Source organism: Osmia lignaria, chromosome 6 (assembly GCF_051020975.1).
Source record: "Osmia lignaria lignaria isolate PbOS001 chromosome 6, iyOsmLign1, whole genome shotgun sequence".
In the NCBI taxonomy this organism is placed as follows: domain Eukaryota; kingdom Metazoa; phylum Arthropoda; class Insecta; order Hymenoptera; family Megachilidae; genus Osmia; species Osmia lignaria.
In genome coordinates this window covers 9,116,055-9,137,134 of record NC_135037.1, presented here as the reverse complement: position 1 = coordinate 9,137,134, position 21,080 = coordinate 9,116,055, and the positions used below count along the sequence as shown (strand labels likewise).

Genomic DNA, 21,080 nt, shown 5'->3' with positions numbered 1-21,080 from the left:
ATTATCAACCATTAGGAAATTAAGTACTTTTATTTTCAAAGCGCTGGCCATGTCTAATATAAAATGTTGAATTTATTAAAACATTATATCGAAGTGTCTACTAAAATTTACATGAAACTTTTATTGCACTAATATCAACATTATCAACAGCCTAATTATCATAATTATTATAATCAGCCTAATCTTCTTATGTTACCCATCAATGAATTTAAAATTAGATCACTGTAATTATTAATATAATAAATATCCACGTCTATTTTTAAATTAATAGCTATCCTACATAATAAATTTTCAATTTAATAGCCTTTCAAATAATCAACTCTGAATCAAATTTGTAATAAAATCACAATACGTCAAAATAATTTCTCGATGATTCATGCGAATAAAATTCAGCGAAATATTGATTCGATCGAGAAGATTTTATTTCAAAACCAATTCGTAATGCATGGTTGTGCGAGAACAGACGCGGGTTAATTTAAGACGATTGAAACATCCGCGGAATCCTCGAGCGAAACGCTCGGACCGCCGATTTGTCGGTTCTTGTTCCTGTCTTCTACGCGTCGCTCGCACGAACGTTCTTATAACCGATCGGTGCTGACAGAACCAAGTCCGCGTTGCCGGTTAAGAATAGAAGCGATTGGTTGTGTTGCTCGCGAAGCGATTTCCATTTGAATTTTCGCCATTCAGAGCTACGACTATTACAGGCGAAATAGGAAGCTTCGAAGGAATCCGGAACATGACGGATTATTAAAGCTCCGTGCTTCGGCTCTCGATTTCGCGCCACCGTTAAAACGGATTTAAAGGGAAACTCGAGAAATTTTCTACGTTTTAGAAAACAATTTATGCATTTAGTTGAGAGTCTCGGATTAAAAATATTTGTGATTACTTAAAAAAGAAAAATTAATAAAATGTGATTTATGCAAAAGTGTTATGAAATATTAAATTTGGAATTTTCTTTTACACATATTACAGAAATGTAAAAACGGTACAAAGAAAATGATGAAACTTCATTTCTTTTTCTTTCAAATTTCAAAATTTTAATTAGGATAATTGAGTTGAATAGGGAGTAAAATAAAAAAGATGGGGGCAGAGCAAGGAAGGTTAAAGGACCATTCTAATCATATTTCCAAAATTGATTCTTTTTTCAAAAGTATCATTTTTGGGAAATGTATTATTAAATTTTAGCAGGAAAATTCGAAGCACAAAATTGTATTTCGGCATTTAAAGCTTTTTGAAGTGAGCGACACCTGTGTCGCAACGTAAATGGGTGAACTTTAACCTTCACATCATTTTGACCCAACTACAGAAATAAAATGTGAAGATTTATTTGTGAAGTTTATGCTAGAAATAAAACCTTCCTCTATATTAAACGTACTTAAGTGTATGTTTGCATTTGTTTCATTCTACTTAAATAATAACTGCACTTGGGTCAAAGTTGCCCTGTATCAGTTTTCCTGAATTTTTAACCAGAGGAAGAAAAATAAGAAACATACTCCATTTGTCTGAAATTTTAATAGCTACCTAATTTACGTCTCTATAATAAAAAAAAATCGTGGAAAACATCGGTACTTAAACTTTGAATGGGACCATTTTGTTAAATATTCCTTTGATGGCTAATTCTGGTGTTTATGGTAGCAATATTAATATTCATAAAGAATATTTCCAGTTTTTTGTTTCACAAAGGTTTGTGAGCTGAAATCACATCCCTTATCAAGGTGTCTCTTCTTTTCAAATCTTTGTTTTTATCTCTACATATAATATTAAGAAAACTATTTGAAAAGCTCCATAACTATAAATTTAATACATAAAGGCAAACCTAACATTCTGACTTATTGTATTCACAAAAAACCTTGTAACAATTGCTTGGAAACATCTATCAAATCAAAAGTATTTATCTGTATTGATTTATCCTTAATCCTAAGGATTGAAGAATAACTGAATGCGTACGAATGCTACCAGGTAAACGCCACAATCCTGTAGACCCTGCCTCTAGGAATAAACATCGGATACTCAGAGCACCGGTCAAGGTGATTCTCTGTTTAAAGGTGATTTGTTGTCATTTTACAAGGAAATTCCTGAGCAAATTTTGAGAGTGTGAATTGCAATAATTTGAAGAATTCAAGAATAATTTCATTATATTTCTATTACAAATTCTACAATTCCTTCTATATTTGTTATTTGAATTTTATTCAGAATACAATCGACAATAACTGCCTTTTTTATTACTTAAAATGGAGGTCAAAAATGACGTAGAATTTTGTAGAAAACCGTGCTAGGTTAGCACAAAAAGAAAAAGAACAAAATATTCTAGTGAAAATATGAAAATAAAACCATTTTTGGCATTTATTTTTGTTAGCCGATCATCATAGAAAGACGACGATTTAAGGAAATTTGGTGCGCGGGAAATAACGAAAATTGATCACTAATCTTACATTAAAGAATATATAATATTTCTGAGGCTTTTTTCATATTTAGAGCAATTCTTTGAGAAAATTTTTAAAACACAACCCTTACACTATGATTATAGAAAACTGAGCAGAAATTAAAAATATGAACAAAAGATCGAGTTCATTACTTCTGATTAATTAACTTCTGAAATTTTCAAACAAAAGTTGCTCTAGACCGAAGCAAAAAATATTCGTGAAATAATTGTACATGTATAGATAAATGAATTCCTTTTTATAAATAAATAACTGTACATATAGATAAACGAACTCCTTTCTATAAATATATAAATAGCAAAATAATGATACCTAAATAATTTGTTGAATTAATTCAGCTCAAGTACATCAGTAAAGGTCAAAAGTAACCGTTGAAACATAGAAAAGGAGAAGAAGAAATATCGTCACTTACTGGTGTTGGAAAGGCGATCGACGATTGTACGGTAACCTCAGTGACCGGCTGATGCACTTGCTTGCACAGCTGCCGACTGCAGTTGGCAGTTCCGCTGCACTTGCGGCCCATTCCCTGAATTCTCCTAAATTCTGATCTCACACGCGCGCACACTACCGTCCCGCTTCGGAGATCGCAATTTAACTCTGTCACAGTTCACTTCGGACAAAGAGCTTCCCTCGGCCTCGAACAGCGTGAAAATACGGCGGACCGCAACGCGACGAGAAATACACTGAGAATCGGAGGGGTGGTTCCGATACCTTTTCAACGAGCGTAACGGTGCGATTCAACTCGACACGGAAGTCACGCGCAGCTAGAACACTCGAGTCTCTGCGAACGTATAGCTTCGACGATCACACACCGGCAATTAGTTCGACGATCACCACTCGAAAATCGAGCTGTCGAGTATTCCCTAGGACGATCGTTTAGCGAAACGACGCGTTCGAACCGTTGCATCGATCCCACGCTTCGAAAAAACTTGACACTCGAAACGACGCGCGTGACAGAATTCCATCGATACTGTTTCTCGCAGGTTAGAACGATCGCATGCGTGTAAAATCGTGTTTAACAGTGAGTCACGCGTTAGATTATCACTCGTGTTCCGACACTTTATTTGAAAATGTTTACAGGTTAGTCGCAAACAGCGCGGAAAGTCGAACGACCGTATCGTATGGCGTCGTGTCACTGAGGCGCGAAGTTAAACGCGACAGGTGCAAGAGAAGGGAGGTTGCGCGCGCTCCTTCACGGTACAACACGGCTCGCGGCTCGCGTGAAACTGCCGGCCGCGCGTTAACGCGATACCCGACCGCCCCTTTCGAGTCGAGGATCTCGCGCAGGTACCGTCCCTTACTTACCCCCACCGCTAACCACCCATTGCTCTGCACCCTCGCCACTTTCGACCTTTCGATGCGCATACCCTTTTCGAACTTATCCCGGATCTGGATCCGGCTAATCGAAACCCCTTCTTCTCAGTCACCTGTGACCCGTACCATTCGCACATCTAATGCACCTATTTTAGTGACTGTTTTATGAAAATACCGATTTCTTCGACGTTGCTGAATTTAACGGAATAGGGTAGGTAAGGTGTTCTATCTACATTATGATTACCCTTCGCTCCAACTTTTAATGTTATAACAGATTTGGATTGGATAATTATTAAATTATAATGAAAAATATTAAAATATACTTATAATGATATTTTTCAAAGTACAAAATAAACGACCGTACATTAAGTTTCTTTTTCCACCCCCTGTTTTCAAAATAAATGAGTTCCTTAGAAAAGGTACGTATTTCTAATGACCCCCTCATAAAGTTAACACAAATTTCGACTAAAAGCATTTAACCCTAGAAGGTATTATTCAAATAAGAAAAAATGTACGGATTTAACCACTCACCTTCATTATGGCAAAAAAAAGCGTGAAAAAATGTGATATAATTGCAAATGAATGCTATAAAATCGTTCATTAAGTGCAGTACTTAAAAGTTCTCCCGGATAATGGCACACATAAGAATTGGATTTTTATCGTCTGCTTAAATGCTAGGATAAAGAAGTTCAATGGGACTTACACGTCCTATTGGTCACCGGAGGATTAACTTACCAATTCCATTGAATGTTTTATGTAACTGCTAATTCATTGGACAAATTTCATTTCCTTTCTTTGTCGAATTTAATGAAGTTTCACAGGTGCAGTATCTTACTTATCCCTATCCATTGTCACCCTTGTTATTTCAGACCCCTCGATGTGCGTCTCTTTTTCGATCTTACCCTCAACTTGGATTAGGTCAATTGAAACCCCCTTTCTCTATGCCCTCCGCAACCCCTCACACCACTGTTGATAACATACCCATTCTAACGACTGTTTTGTGAAACTCCCGATCGGTTCGACAAATCTTTTTTTCCCTCTTTCTTTGTCGAATTTAATGGAGTTTCGTTTGACGAATATCGTGACGAGCTTTTTCGATTGGAAAACGTACTGGGCAAAGTCACGGGGATAGGATTTTATTAGCTTCAAAATAGAAAACTTTTATAGCTTTTGTGAAAAGAAATTTTTCATTAAATTTTAAATATTTCTCTTTTATTTTATTTTATTTATGGTTTGTGGTTTCAGAGTAACGGCCAATAATTAAGATTGTAAGCTTTACAACATGTTTTTAATAAATTATCTACGTCACACCTTCGTCATAAAACACGAGGAGCTTACTTATAGCTGGTAATTCAAGGTTAATCTACGTGCAACATAAAGTACATAATAATAGACTGGTGTAAAGTGGTCGGGTCATACTAATTTCATTGAAGATCACACAAATGATAATGATCAATTACAACTAATTAACAACCATGTGAAAATTGTTATTTAATGTGGCTGGAAAATTAAAATAGCTCACAAATTCTTTAGTTAACTAATAAAGTCCTAAAATTGTTTATCTACAGTTAATTAACAATAATTATTTTTTTATTAAAAAGAAAGTATTAAAATTTGCTTTGCAAGTAATAATTATTATTTCTACGAGTACCATTAAAATTTCATTTTACGTTCTATATAATAAATAATTTTCGAATTTATCAGATAAATAAATGCCTGTCATTATAAACGAAGGAATTAAATTTAAGTTTATTAATTTCTAGTTATACATTAATCGCGGAATATTAACGTATTCCAATGAGAACTTTGCCTGACAATTAAGAGAGGGAATATTCCAAGCATTTACTGGAATTAAAATTCACTGCACGTAACAGCAATTTGCGTTGCGATTCACCAAGAATTTCGAGTGAACAAAAAATCAGACCCAATAATAGTCAATAACACGCATATAACAAATCTATATCGAACGCCAATTAGCTTTCTACCTTTTGAATAATAATTGAAAGTACGTTCAAATAAAACAATTTTCATTTTTCACTGAACTAAAGAAAAAAAAAAAAAAAAATTGATCCTTTTGATGTTAAGTTTAATTAACAAGTTTCTATTCTGTCCTTTATATGTAATACTATTGTTAAGTTATTAAAAAAAGAATCTTTAAAATAATTAATACACGAAATAGCGACATAAATCATGAAAACAGTAACAATAGTTGTAATTGCAACATTAGGTAAGAAGTTCCAGGAAGAGCTGAAGTGGATCAAATTCATTTCTAAAATTAGAATACTCCATTGCTAATTGTAAGTCAGAGAAACGACTATTCAAATATACTATGAACGAAACACCGACAGAATGTCTCTTCCACTTCATACCTCTCGTCCCATCTAATTCTGAATCTGTTTCGTTTTCTTCTAATCGTCGAGTTTATCTATTCAACCATGTAATTCGATTAATTCCCTTCAAATTCCCAGTAATGTTTCTTGGCAAATAGCTGACAGTAAATAATCAAAATTTTATATTATTTATTTTAATTACTATATGTAATAACATGAGTCATTTACAAAATTTTTAACAGTCTTTATTTTTATTAAGCACTGAAAGGGTTGAAGTATTTAGATTTTATTTTGGGTCGCCTACGGTCTTAGAATGTTAGGGTATCTTCTATGGTGTCTGAATACGAAAGCTATCAATTACGAGAAGGATTCAGATCCTTCAGATACAAGTTTGTCAGACCTGAATCCAAATCTTGACACAGACGCGTGAGGATCCACTTATTGTTCCCCGTTCTTGCCTTTGTACAGAAATCTGGCTTTCAGACAGCCGAATAAACGCGAGGGGTCGGCAAAGAGAAGGATTCGCTTGTTTGTAGTCGAGGAAAATCAAAAGAAGCCAACTCCTTGTGAGATTATAATAAATCAGACGAATTACAATAATAAGACGAAGGAGGCTGCGTTCCTTCCCTTTTCACGGTACAACGATTTTGATTAATCGTTAACCACCCTTGTGTAAGGATTAATATTATCATCAATCTTGTTTGTAATAATTACATAGTTGAATAGTTAAACATATAAATCGCAAAATTTTATAAATCAACATTAACATAGTTAATGAAAAAATAATATTTCCAATGAATTTAATTAAATTATAAAAATTTATATTGAGGAAGTAATTAGCAAAAGTAATCACTAAAAAGATTCTTAATGTCAAAGGTCAAGAATGAAAAAAAATCTGTTACTTAAATAATTGTTAATAAATAACTTTTCTTGAAAACACCAAATAATTACACTGCAAATTAAATACACTTTATGTACCAACTTAACTAACCAAACAAAAAAAGTGCTGATGTTAAATAAGAAAAAAGAGGTAAAAAGAACAAGCACGTATTTAAAATAGCGACAGTTCTTCTGCGGAATAAAAATGAGAATGGTCGAGCAATTCCACGCGCCAGTTAGTTTGCACGAAAATGGTTCTACCGATGGAAAATACAATCAACCCTTTAGAAAATGCCGCGTTCCAGGTGTTACCATATAAAACAACGCGGCACGTGCGAAAATAAATAGCAAAAACTAAAGCCAAAGGAAAATTCTTCTAGTATCGGTTAAACAGGATCAAACGCGCGCATTTCCTCGTCGCCTCGGTGCTTATTAACTATGTATGCAATCCGCTCCAGTCTAGCTTGGATTTACGAATATGCATTTCATCTAGATGCACCGGGAAAGCTTGTTATACCTGTCTCGAATGTACTATGCAAAACTGTTGAGTACATTATCACTAAAAGGATACATACTGAAATTTGATCGAAGAGATTTGTGTTTGAGTGTACTTTTCTTTTATTTAAGAAGTACCCTTTACAGTAAAAAATGTCTGTAAATGATATTTAAATAAAATATATAATAGAATTTATAGAATTTAATTTTATTATCTTATGGTAGTTCTAATAAATTGGGTATCAACCATTATTTTTAATTCTCAACATAAGCCTCTCGTAATTTTTATCGAAAACAAATAAAATTAATCACACGCTGTCACGATCTAAAATTGAACTTCGATTTTAAACAAATTTAATTATAAATCATGACAGCGTGTGATTAATTTTGTTTACATCGATAACAACGTAGATTAATTTTTTAATTTATAATTTTGGCTTCATTTATTATTTATAAACATGACTATAGACTTTTAATAAAGATTAATTATAATTAATACCTGATGGGGACCAGAATAATGATCGAGACGTTGAATAAATAAAATAACACTGTGATTTATAATCACATTAATTTTCTTCTGATTGGATAGAAAAGCTATAAATCATAATTAATGACCAATCAACATAAAACTAAGAAATTATCATGATGGACGTAATTCGTTATTCAACGAATAGAAGTAACACGTTTAATTACCTTCGTGACTGATTGTACCTAATATTAATGAGAAATATGTGATGTTAGGGTGTGGAATGTCATCTTTATCGAGTCGTTAAATCGAAAGTTAAGACGTCTGTTTCGTGACCCCGTTAAAGTTGTTACCTATAACGAAGGATTACACGAACGAGGGTTAAGGAGCAAGAGGGTTAAGATAGGAAACTTGATAATTACAAGTTCTGTCGTGACTCAGGCTAAAACAGCTACAATCACTTTTTCGGTGTCAAACTGTTTTATACGGGGCATTTTGTAGCTACAGTTTCTACAACTTGTCCAAGTTATCCACTAATCCATGTATTTCACTTTGTTCATTCGAAGTTTGAAGTTTCGAAATTTCGAAGTTTCGTAATTGCATGAATATTCCTGGTACTCTTGCGAACGTATCTGGTAGATTTATCCAATTAATAAAAATATTACTAATGGCCCTAGTGGTAAACATTTGAATCCAATTAAATTTTGTAACTGTTTTCAAATAAATAATATACCAATCTTGTTTTATCAGCATATCTGCGGGTTTATCCAATCGCAAATTTTCTAATTTCATATTTGTATTCGCATACAAAATCCACGAACCCAACAAACGTGAACATGTGAGCAAAAATTTCAGGCAAAAGTTGGACACGTCGACAGATAACGTTCTCTGTATACAGGGAAGTTATAAACCCCATGGTTGCAGTAAAGGATAAAAGTTGGATGCGAAACAGGGAAACTGTATGAAATCAAACTGTTCTCTTTAGACCGGAGAAGACGTATAACAACGAAGCTAGACACTTTGACGATAGATACTAGAATAGTGTGACTATAATGTGATATCAAAGTTTCACGTACAAAATGTAAAATGATTATTGGAATAAATTCCGATATTCGATTAAATCTCAACTAAACTAAATTATCGTACAGTAGTTCACTTTAACATTTTGAAGGTTTGGTGGAGGTTTAAATTAATTTATGAACTGAAATTTTGAAAATTGTTTGAAACCCTGTAACATTATCAGAGATAATGTAATTGAATCTCAGAGAATCCTTTTTGTGTTGCAGGCGTTCGTTTCATTCTTTTTTCGTTTTCAATAATGTTGCTACTTTGACGGGTTATTATCGAACGAAGCTATAATTAGTGATAATTGGAAAAGAATTGGTTTACGATAAATAATTAATCACAGATTACTGTGGCGTCCGCATTCATAGCGTTTAAGGACCGTGATCTGACGTCAGAGAAAATGTGGGTCGTCTGTTTTACTTTGTTGTAGCCACTATACTTTATTTAGCAATCTGACATATTTTAGAACTACATTTACTATTATATAATATTCAACTACGAAATAAATGAATTGCAATAATTAATTAATTATATTATCATTATTTTAATATTCATAGGAAAGTTGAATTAAAATAGAGAATATTTTTATCTCTATCATTATAAACATACATTTATTAGTAGATGAATATTGGAATAAATATCTGTATTACAGAGTAACTTTGAACGAAAGTAATTTTGTCCATATAAAAGAGTTCATTTGCGTACTAATTGTTCTCCAAATTATACATATAATATGTTCTAGACACATACAAATACATGTTCGTGTGTACGAAATGCTGCGGGTTATTAAAATTTCTATATATTTATAAAACTTAATTTCATAGAAATTATAGAAATATTAATACCATTATTTTACTATTAGAATAAAATGTGTTTCCTTATTTACAAGCTTCAGTCTTTGAAATTCTGCAGTTCTAATTTCTACTCCTACAAATTAGAACCCTTATTAAGGAAATAAAATGTTTCCTAGATTGCCGGTGCAATTATTAAAAAAAAAAAAAATAAAATAAAATAAAATTGTGGAAAACTGTTTCTTTAAATAAAAAAATTATATCTTCCTATTTTCTCTTTTCGTTCATTCAATTTCATACAAAATATAAAAGTACCTATTAAAATGACTTAATTACCAGAATGAAATATATTATTCAACTTGTAATTCTTTGAAGTTCTATGCTTCTGCCTTCCATTTTCTTCTTTTCTTTACTCAATTTAACGAGGCATTATTAGACACATTTCAAGCGTACATTGATGGCCTTGTGTAACAAACGGCGATGAACGTTCCCTTGAAGCGCCGGGGCTCTTAAATTACAATTTACTTTTTAATTTCAGCAACGCGGTGTCTGCGGTTGATTCATTGCATTTCGAATTCAATTACAGGAATAGATATAATGCGCGATATGATGTAATTAAACCGTGCTACGGTCGTATTGTGAAGGCGATCGTAACGACTATCGCTTTTACAATACCGTTCTATCGAGTTACACGCTTCGATTCAGGATTTTTCATTCTCTCTGTAAATTTCGAAACGCTCCTACCGTGTTCTATTCATTACTGACACGCGATAAAATAGTTTGTGATAGATGTATGTGATGGTCCTGATACGAGAAAGGAACACTTTGACTTTAATTGATCGACGAAATGTTAAGAAGAAATTTATCGGAAACATAGGTCAGAAAACAAGATTGAAATAAGAAACACTAATTATAAAAGATGTGATTAAAAGAAATTATTATATTTTCAAAATTTCTCCTCATTCCCAAAAATTACAAAATAAATTTGTGATCTAATAAATTTTAAAATTTTGTCATTGGTTCAAAATTTCACCCAACTTCAAAGGAAACTTTCAATGGAACAGGAACAGACCGGTTGGCACCAGAAGTGCATAGAATTAAAGTTCACTATACCTTTACGCTCAATTTATCGTACATATACATAACAATTACCTTGAAAATTCTCAGACAATATCTATGAATATCTAAAATACAATCGAACGAAAGCCAAGTTACGAAAAGTTCAATATTCTCGGCCATTCTCGACGAAGACATCCGGATTGAATTGAAAACGACACCGAATAATTACGTTTAAATTCAGGACATCCTGTGTACGTCATCGATATCTCTATTGATAATTCACCAATGACTCATAGACAAGTAGCTGATTCGATCCGAAGATAATGAGCTTCCAATTAGCCGGAAATAAAAAGTTCGTCCTTCCGATCGGTGGCGGGAAGTTACGTAACGAGAATCGGTCAAACGTGCAACCTCCTACTTCCTTTCCCTCCCTCTTTTTTTCCTTTCTTTCATTTCGATATTTGTTCCGACACACGAAATCTATTATCGTGTCCGAAAGTAAAATCAACGACGGTGTGCTTGGACCATCGCCAGGCTCACTCTCAAAGACATTTCCCACGAAACAAGGTTTGCACTCGTTTTCTTTCAACTTCAGTTTCGCTTCTTTATGTTATCGGATGTACTGATTACCAGAGAGTACGGGAAAAGTTAAATCGAACGTAATTTAGAAAAAAAAATAATAGAATTTTTAACTGTTGTATATTGTAGAATTTAGTATAACATTGGAAAGTACGAATGATAATAGATTATAGAACAATAGAACATAGACCTATATTCATAGGACTCTCTCCTCCACATTTTTATCTACCCCTGGGAAACCAACGGGAAAGGAGGCAAATATTAAATTTTATTTAATAAAATATAAAGAATTTTAATTCCAAAATTCTTTACTAAATTCGATATAAGTCAAAGTAATTTTGAATTTATTATTTAAGGGGATAGAAGTTATATCATCTGAAGTATAACTTTTCATTTTAAACAATTGACTTCTTAGAATGGATTCTTTATTTAATTTTTATTTTATAAATGTTGGAAAGTACTGTCTTTGAAGAACGAAATTTCAATACTCATGCAGAACTAAGTTAGTCGAATGTTTCCATCTAAAAATAATCCTTAACTGCAGAAAATTGGCTGAGTTCCTTGCATCTGACAAAAATACATACCGTGTAGTTATACAGTGTGATTCACCTAACTGAATTCAATTATTCCAAATCACTCAATATTTACAAAACTCAACATTTCTTTCTGATTAAAGAATCTTCTGATTTTGTTCTTGCAGTAACACTGACGAGTAAGCTGAAAATGTAACATCCTTACCTAAGCAATTCTAAGATTACATGAACCCTAAATTCAAGGGAACTACGTGACCTCACTTAGATAGGATAAAAAGCTACCTTTCCTTTTGTGGAAATTTATTCTAACAGAAAATACATTCAAGGTTCGATCAAGATTTCGTAAGAACATACCATAGTTCCTAAAGTACAATTTTTTTTTTATTAGAAAGAACCTTTTTTATTGTATATTATTAAAATTAATTTTTAATACGTAATTATTTCTACTGTCAACCGGTTACATTTCAACGCATATTTTGATGTCGAACGTTATTTCTTGTTTCCATATCTCTGCCTCTTTCGACCAACCACTTTGTACCCACGTTTACATGCGTGTATTAAACACACATATTGTGTGCACCCTACGTACACGCAGATACGATGCATTTTGATTAAAGGGAGCAGCTTAGAGGAGGCTCTCGTTAAGCCCTTCTTATCGTATGGAAGAGAGGCTTTGATATACGACTGCAGAAACTAGCTTGGATAGCAGTAATTTACTGAAAATGATTAGAACCTTCGCGGAGCAGTGTATGTGTGGCCTAAGAATTCAGATTCTATGCTGCAGTCAGGCTATAGATTATATTTGTTCAATGCAAGGTAAAGTGGTATGTATGTATATCTAGGAAACCGTCTATTTTATTCATGTAATTGGAAAATTAAAATTTTCAAGAAAATTTCTGTATAAATTATATTTTTACAATTTGCAATAAATTTGGAATTTTTATATTTACAAAATATTTAAATTTTATATATTTTTTTCCATTCTCTACTATGAGCATTATTAAACAATATTTTGTTCTGGAAAATTAGATTTTAAATTTGTATAATGAAAATTGTGCTACGGGGCAAAAGTGACCCAATATTAGTCTAACCTGTTAGCCTCATACGGGTTACAGTTACCCCTATGGGTGTCACTGTGTCCCTATTATCTCCAAAATTCTCAATATTAAAACGAAATTAATGTATTCGAAGAAAAATGCATAATTCCACTCCATATCGATTATGAAAGAATGTCGAGAATGATCGTTCGAATTCCTGGCGTTGTAAATATCATGGATGATGTTTAAACGAAACTCGATTTACAGCTGACAGAATGGCACTCGCCAATTGTTTCCCTGCCAACATGAAATGGTGTATCGCATCGCGTCTAGCAACAAGTAGACGTTTCCGTCTATATGCAAACGTCTGCTCACCGGCATTGAGATCAAAACCGATAGTTATGCGACAAGAACTGTTAAACACTTTCGAGTTAATGCCAACAGCTTGAACAGAAATACACGTAAAAGCGGTTGCTGAAATGCATGCGCGTTAACTGAATGGTGTACTTATAATATCCATTTTACGCTTGAACACTTCGTTTCACACTTGTCGATAGTTTCGAAACTATAATAGTTCGGAAGTTGTGCGCAGGTATCATGTAAGTTGCTTGTAATCTAGAGGATAGATCGTTTGAATGGGAACATTCAAATGTCTCTGTTATTGAATATCGATAATCTGGAGATGTGTAAAAAAGAAGGGACAAGGGTGGGCTTGGCATTCCGACAAAATGTGAACTAGTTCCTCCACATGTTTGAAATTGAAAAATTCAAAAATTATAAGATTTTAATATTTTAATATTCAAATATTTTATTACCCTAATATCCTAAGATTTTAATATTGTAATATTCTAATATTCTAATATTCTAACATTCTAAAATTCAATTATTTTAATATTCTAATATCCTAATATTCTAATATTTTAATATATTAGTATCCTAATATTCTAATAACCTGACATCCTAATATTCTAATATTTTAAAATTCTGTGGACCTGATCGACCCAAGTAAAAATCCTAGTTACGTCAATGAGAGCATCCTCGATCCTTGAAAACAGGATAAAACTTCCCAGATTATATCCAGTCCACTTTGAAAGTGTCTGAAAGCTTTCGGAAATCGTATTTTGGCAAAAGGAACTTTGCCAAAGGACAGTGATTGACACAAGGGTAGGACGCTTAACGTGTGCGTTAAGAGAATGGAACCTCTAAGCTCGTAAGTACTTTACGTATATGCTGCTAGGTAATTCCTCATACATGTAAGCTGAGGAAAGCGTATTACATGATTGATGGTGTTACTAACAGCATAATGTCAGCGGTGTGCTAATAACATGTATACACATTACACAATGCAATATTTGAGCTGGAAGATGGGGTGCAAGTTCGACATCGGTTTCGTTGTTCTAATAAAGTGTCTGTTTGACTTAGTCAAGTTGGGAACAGTTTGCTGTAAATGACATTGAGTTACATTTACGACTGCATCACTTGACAAGTTCCAAGCATGTTTCAATATAATATTAAGGATCCAAAATCTGTCTATTCAAATATCTTATTACCTTAATATCTAGCACTGTAATATTTTAATATCCTAATGTCCTAATGTTCTAACATTCTAAAATTCAATTATTTTAATATTCTAATATCCTAATATCTTAATATTCTAAGATTTCTAAGAATAGATATGTCAAAATTTTATTTTCTACAAAATACTAATCTAATTATTCCTATAACTACTTTATCTTAAAAGTATTAAGAAATTTAAATAAAAACGAACGTTTAATTCATTTGCAGTATGCATTTACGTATGACAGTTTTTTTTGAAGCAAACATGAAAATACGATCGGTGAAATGAAAGTTTTTCACAAAAAAGGATATTAATTCCGCAGAAACATTTACTAGATTAACGTTCAGTTACTACGAAGAGTAATGTTCATTTATCACGATGTAATAGTTCCCTACGTGGCAGCCTTTATCACTATTGCATTTCGTGCTCACGAACTGTTATTCAACAAAGTAGAATACTGCAGGCGCTGCAGTTTTGTTTTATACACCTATCTGCAGTTGAGAAAGGCATTGTTTGAAATTATACCCTGAGTTTATTTCAATCGACCCAAGAGAATTCATTTATACTTATGTATACACAATTTCGATGCCCAGCTAAGGGATTTATTTGACAATTATTATCTTTGTATAAGTAATTAGTATTTACTTTTAAAATATTTTTCTTTTTCTCTTTCCATTTTGTATACAATACATGCAATTACCAAAATATTATTAGATTTAGTCATTTTCATTAATTAAGTTCCCAAAAATAATATTGAAAACAAGTGTCTGTATTAGAATACCTCGTTAAGTGAAGAGTCACATATTAGTAACTTATTAGACGGTTTATTGTTCCTTGCAAATCTATTTGGGACAATATCGAGGACATGCTGAAATGTCAGGAAGCGTTTAAAAGCCACTTTAATCCGACCTTTATTTCGTTGGACATTCCGTCGAAATACTCCAGCAGAGAAATCACTAAAAGCTTCAAAGAGACGAGTAATCCAATTTCCAATGAGAATTGAACGTCAGCTATATCTAACCACCTACGTAAACGTGATCAAGTTTTCAATAGCAATGGCTAAATTATCATTTCAATTTCGGCTCAATTTTCGTTTAATACAATCTATAAATAAATACTGAATAAAAACAATCTGTCGATTATCTTGTGCACTTAAATGCAATTTCTAATTTTTTAATACTTTTATGGTTTTTACTATGATACCAGCTCTTTTCAGGTGCAGAATGACATCATTACGACTTCTGTTTTTGCAAAAGAATTTTTAAAAGTAATTCTGTTATGATGGTGTCCAAATTTTTTTAATAAAATTATCTTGTAATTTTTTTCTAAGGAAACCAGACCCACCCCACCCCTTATCTATTTAACCCAATGATTTATAAATGGAATTCAAAAGATTTTTCAAACAGAAACGAATACAACACGCATTGATAGACGCGTCGTTTATTCAAATCATATTTTTTTATTCCTTTTCGTTTTATCGACCACGAGTCGGATACAAACGGCGAGCACTAACATTGTTCGCGGAACAATATTAACGAACGTTCTTTGATATAATGCAAAAGTTTCGTCATAACGGGACGTTGAATATTTCTCGAATGCCATCGAGAGTCAGTCTCGGGTAAATACGACGGATCGCGGTGAAAAGCGAGCGAGCTTTTAAAGCAAAAGTTTTCGCATTAGCGAAAGACGTCCGTTTACGTGGACCACCTGCTTGAAGGATAATTCCCCACGCTGTTCGTTGTCGAGAACCGAAATCCTTGAAATTCCCTGGTAATTAAAGAGTTTACTCGTCAAAATGTCTTTTCCTATGATTTTATTCTTCTCAGGCAAATTGATTTATGTTCTTTTCTAAGCCACTCTGGAAATATTCGACTATTTTCTGTTTGAATGAAATTAGGTCAATTTTAAATAAAAAAGTAGTATTTTCCTTTTTATCACTTTAACTTTCTCTAATTCAATTCTTTTTGATCACTGAATGAAAATCATATAATGTGAAATTACTGTAAATATAATAAATTTTAATTTAAAATATTAACTAACAATCAATTTATAATATTGAATATTTTTTTTAAATTTCATGTTTTTTAAGAATATATTATTTTAAAAATTGAAAAAATGTAACTCGTTCCAAGTATCGTAACTGATTATAACTAATTACTAATTTAGGTCACTAGGACTCTAACAGGCGCGAGCGTGTTAGAATTAAAACGAGAACGGACATGAAATCTTATCTTAATTTAACCAAAATAGCAAGTCACGGCATCGATTAATTATTTCCACGCACCTAGAAACTGTCTCATTAACCAACTTTTGTGTATCTCAAGTATACCAGTATCTATGTTTTATCTTTTACCACTCGTCTCTTAATTACCCTGCAATTATATCCGTCCGTCAACCTAATTACCCCGCAATTTTGACTGTAACAATTGTCAAAAGGAAAATTTATTCAAAGCGGAAAAACGATTAAGCCAGACAATTTTCTCTTCATAACTATTTCATCAGTATCATCGAGCTACGTTGCCCCCGATCAAACTCAATTAAAACTTCTTCCTCTTCGCATAATACAATCTCGCATTCCATGCAAACAGACAAAGAACAAAAGCAATTCAATCCTTACCTTGCACACCGCGCTCCTTTTTCCTGCGTCGAAGCTTCCTCCTCTGCACTTTCTCCGCGTAATTAGAAGACGACGAATCGTCGCAACCGGGAGCTTCTTGCCTCTCAGCGATCCTCCTGGCTTCCTCTTGCCTCTTCTTCAGCAATTCATACACCCTATTGAAATAATCCCTGGCAATGTCCTCGTTCGACTTGTTCGTCAGCACGCCTTCTCCTTTCGAGCAATCGAAACCGTCAACCGATTCGTCTACTTTAGAATCGTCCGGACGCCCCGTCTCTTCAGGTTCCTCGCTGCCGTCCACGATCTTAAACGTGTCGCTCTTCTTTACGTTCGATCGAGCGTACAGGTCCTTGTAATCCTTAAACGCGTTCCTGGGAATGGTATTGTAACCGCAATCGGGAGAGTTCAAATTAGACGCACCGTTCCCTTCACTCGTCGTCAGAGGATTCCTCGAGGTATCGGACAGTTTATCAACGACCAAGTAATTTTCCTGTAGGCTAGTACTCGGTCTCGAGCAATCGGAAATCACGTCGGAAGAATCCTTCAGCGGCGGGTCCTCGGGGATTCGTCGGCTGTCGCGTCGATCGAAAGGATTCACGCAATTCCGCAAGTTCTGACAGACCTTGCAGTTCTTGAAGTTGCACAAACCCGGCTGGAGATCCTTCCACCTCGGTTTACTCATGAAGTCCTCCTCCTTCACGTCTTTATCTAATTCGTGCTGCAGCTTCTCATGTTTTTTCCTTTCTTTGTATTCCCGCCAGGAGAGGTCAACGTTGTCCTGACTCCTGATGCGCCTCGGAGGATTCTCCTGTTCCGAGTCGAAGCTCGCTCCCATCCGACCCAGCAGCACGTCGCTCTTCGTCTTTCGGTACAACTTCCGTTTCTCGAAACCGTTGGATTCCCGAGTTTGGGATCTCTGTCGATCGCTCAATTCGAACGTTTCAGGATTCCTGCCTCCGGAGCGACGAAGAGACCTCTGTCGGAAGGAGTCCTCGATAGGTGACCTGTTGGTCTTCGATCTGTCCCTCCTCCCTTTCTGCCTGTCCTTCGGAAGAATTTCCGGCTCGAACTTGAAGACGCTCGTCTCGCTGCGCACCTTTCGGGTGCGATAACCTCTGGGGTCCTCGGCCGGCGCGTAATCCGAGTACCTCTTTTTAATTCCACCTGTCTGCATGTCGCATCTGCTCGAGCTTCGAGATCGTTCCTGATCCATCTTCTGCTGGATCTTCCTCTGCAGAAACGCTTTCACCTTCTCCAGTTCCTCCTTCTTGATAGTACTTCTTATATTACCCGTATCTCCATCCGATGGTTCTTGTTTAATCGCCGCTCGAAGACGATTCAGACCCTCCTCGATCCTCTTGCTTCGCACTTCCTCTTCGTCGATCCTTGATTTCGGCTCGTCGCTGGTCTCCTCTTCAACGTGGACGAGTCTGGGCAGAGTCTCGCTCTGACTCCTGAAGTATGCCTTCACCTTCTTGCATCTCTCCTTCGCGAGCTCCTCCGGACTCTTTTCGAAGGTACTCTTCGTTCGAAGGTCATCGATGATCTGCTGTCGCAGATAATCACCCAAAGAGTACCTCTTCGGGTTCGCTTTCGTTTCCTCGTTTTCTTTCCTTTCGAAATTAACCGAGTGTCTCTTCTTCCCCTTTTTCTCTCTTTCTTTAATCGTCACTTCGCTTCTCGATTTTCTCGGCTTGTAACCGAAGTCGCAGCTTCCAAATTTCGTGCTGAACCCATCGACGTTCCTATTTCCTCGTGCTGGTAGTATAATCGTGCTAGGAGTGGACGACGACGAAAACGACGAAGAAACGGTCTTCTCGCTCGTCGGAAACTCCTCGTGAGACCTGAGACCTTCTCGAAAAGATCCTCTGGCTCTCTGCGCTGTTCTTCCAGTCGTCTCCACCAACAGGCGACCATCTTTGTCCAATAGCTGGATGACAGGAAGCGTGTCTGCGGACGTGGTCAGCTCCCACTCCCAGTGCAGCGGTTTGTCCACCTTCAATCTGATAATCGGTTCCGCAAGTTCGCTCGACGACGAGGAATCCGGATTGACCAGACTCGACGACGCGGCTCTTATAATCGGGTGAGCGTTCTTCATGTTTCCGGTTTCTTACCGCGGGCTTCGATCGCCTCAACTTTCGAGGGTTCCTTAACGATTTCACAGAATCGCTCTGGGTTCTTCGCACGATATCCTTGCGTTCGGAGATAATAAAACGAAGAATCATCAATATAATGAGCTTTGCGATTTGGCACAAATCGTTTGGGTTATTTTATGAATCTCTGCTGAATTTGAAACGGGTACATTTTTCTTCGTTTCTGCAAAAATTGAAGAATAATTTTTTACTATAAAAGTATTTCAAGCTTGAAAATCGTATCTATAATTCCAAGAGAGACATCAATATCGAAGTATCACCATTTCTTCGATTTCTCTGAAATCTTGTTATAAATCACTCTTGAACTTCAGATGCGTTCTTGCGATTTGGTATAAGATGAAGACAACATTTTCGAATTTGAGTCAATATTGAAATATCATCAGTGAGGAGTTTCCTTCAATCGGAAAATCGAGTTAAATGCTCGACTCCAAAGGTAGTATCAAAGTGTCAACGTGGCACACAAATATTCGTTTGCTTCCGTGAAATGATTTCGCAACGGAACAAAGACGTTAACAAACTTCGTTGCACGCCGTCCAACAGCTATGAAACACACGGTTAGCAACACTGTTTCACTTAGCTGTGCGAAATCTCGTTACACCGTATCCATCATCGAAAGTCAAACATTTGCGCGGGCTGATAAAATATTTTCAAACAGAGGGCAAATATTTTTGCGGCGATGACCACACGAAATTCAACGTTCGCTTTACCTTTCGGTCTCGTTAAATCGATCGGTCGACGCATTAGGGATCGCGGGATCGATCATTGTCTCTCGTTCGCGCTGTTCTGCTTTCGTTTGTTGCTTATTTTCGAACAGCCATCGACAGCCGTAAGATGGAAAATGATTTTTCGACGAAGAACATTATGCAACCCGGTTTCAAACGCTTGGCAACTTGTCAAAATCGACGGAGTTTGACTTTGAGACGCTTCCGAAATGCTCTTCGTACACTTCCATCGATCCTCCTTCCCTCTGTTTACGTTTATTATTCACGAACTAACGCGAGAGTTTTTCCCTTTCCGTCGAAAGAGGAACGAGTCTAATGAATATTGAGGAACGTTTCTTTTCCTTTCGAGAAACAGCTTGTTCTGCTATGGGTAAGTAATGAATTCACGCGAGCTCCTGCAACGTGAGTGAAAATGTAAACAGCTGTATTTAGTCCTAACTTCTTTCTATTTGTAAATATTCTATCCCGAGGATAATTATTCTTCAAGGTAAGATATTCTGAAATTCAAGGGCTTTTTCAATATTCTCACCATCTCTTCTTTTTATTTCTATAATTCTTTTATTTTTATAATTTTAACTATCAGGTTTCTGTGAATCTTATAATTTTATTTTTCACATAGTTTTTAATATAGACTAAATGAAATAAAAATTAAAGGAATTTTAGAAAATGTTAATTAAAATCTCCAAGTACAGAAACTTTAAAACGAATCTAACAGACACCAATGGAAGTATCCATTTTATCCATTTTTTTTTTCTTTCTCACTCGCAGAATGATTAAAAAACAGGTATGAAATCACGATTGGTTAACACGTAACACAACTTTGAAATAAACGTCTGGCAAGATCGTAACGCTGGTAACGTTCACCGCCGGTTTCGAATCCGTACTGGCGAGAAATGACGGCTGGTTTGCACGAAAGCCAAAGTACGTGTGTTTACATCCACTGGTTATAAATAATCTAGCGGAAAATCGACTAGGATATTGAAATTTTTCCAGTAGAAACTAGTTCCGTCCAATTCCAGTTCAAGAAAGATTCAACAGCAT

The 21,080-nt window shown here is 35.1% G+C and overlaps 1 protein-coding gene across 5 annotated transcripts in view; it reads right to left on the bottom strand.

Moving 5' to 3' along the window:
* Positions 1–21,080, bottom strand: part of LOC117607732 (uncharacterized) — a 119,730-nt gene that overhangs the window by 97,243 nt on the left and 1,407 nt on the right. The window contains exon 2 of one of the 5 annotated variants that reach the window (XM_034331773.2): positions 17,165–19,480. In XM_034331773.2, the coding sequence (XP_034187664.2) occupies positions 17,165–19,262 (2,098 nt within the window). In that variant the 5' untranslated portion in view covers positions 19,263–19,480. Of the gene's footprint in view, positions 1–17,164; positions 21,055–21,080 lie in introns of those variants that run through there. The other 4 variants (XM_034331772.2, XM_076688869.1, XM_034331771.2 and 1 more) reach the window with 4 other exon arrangements.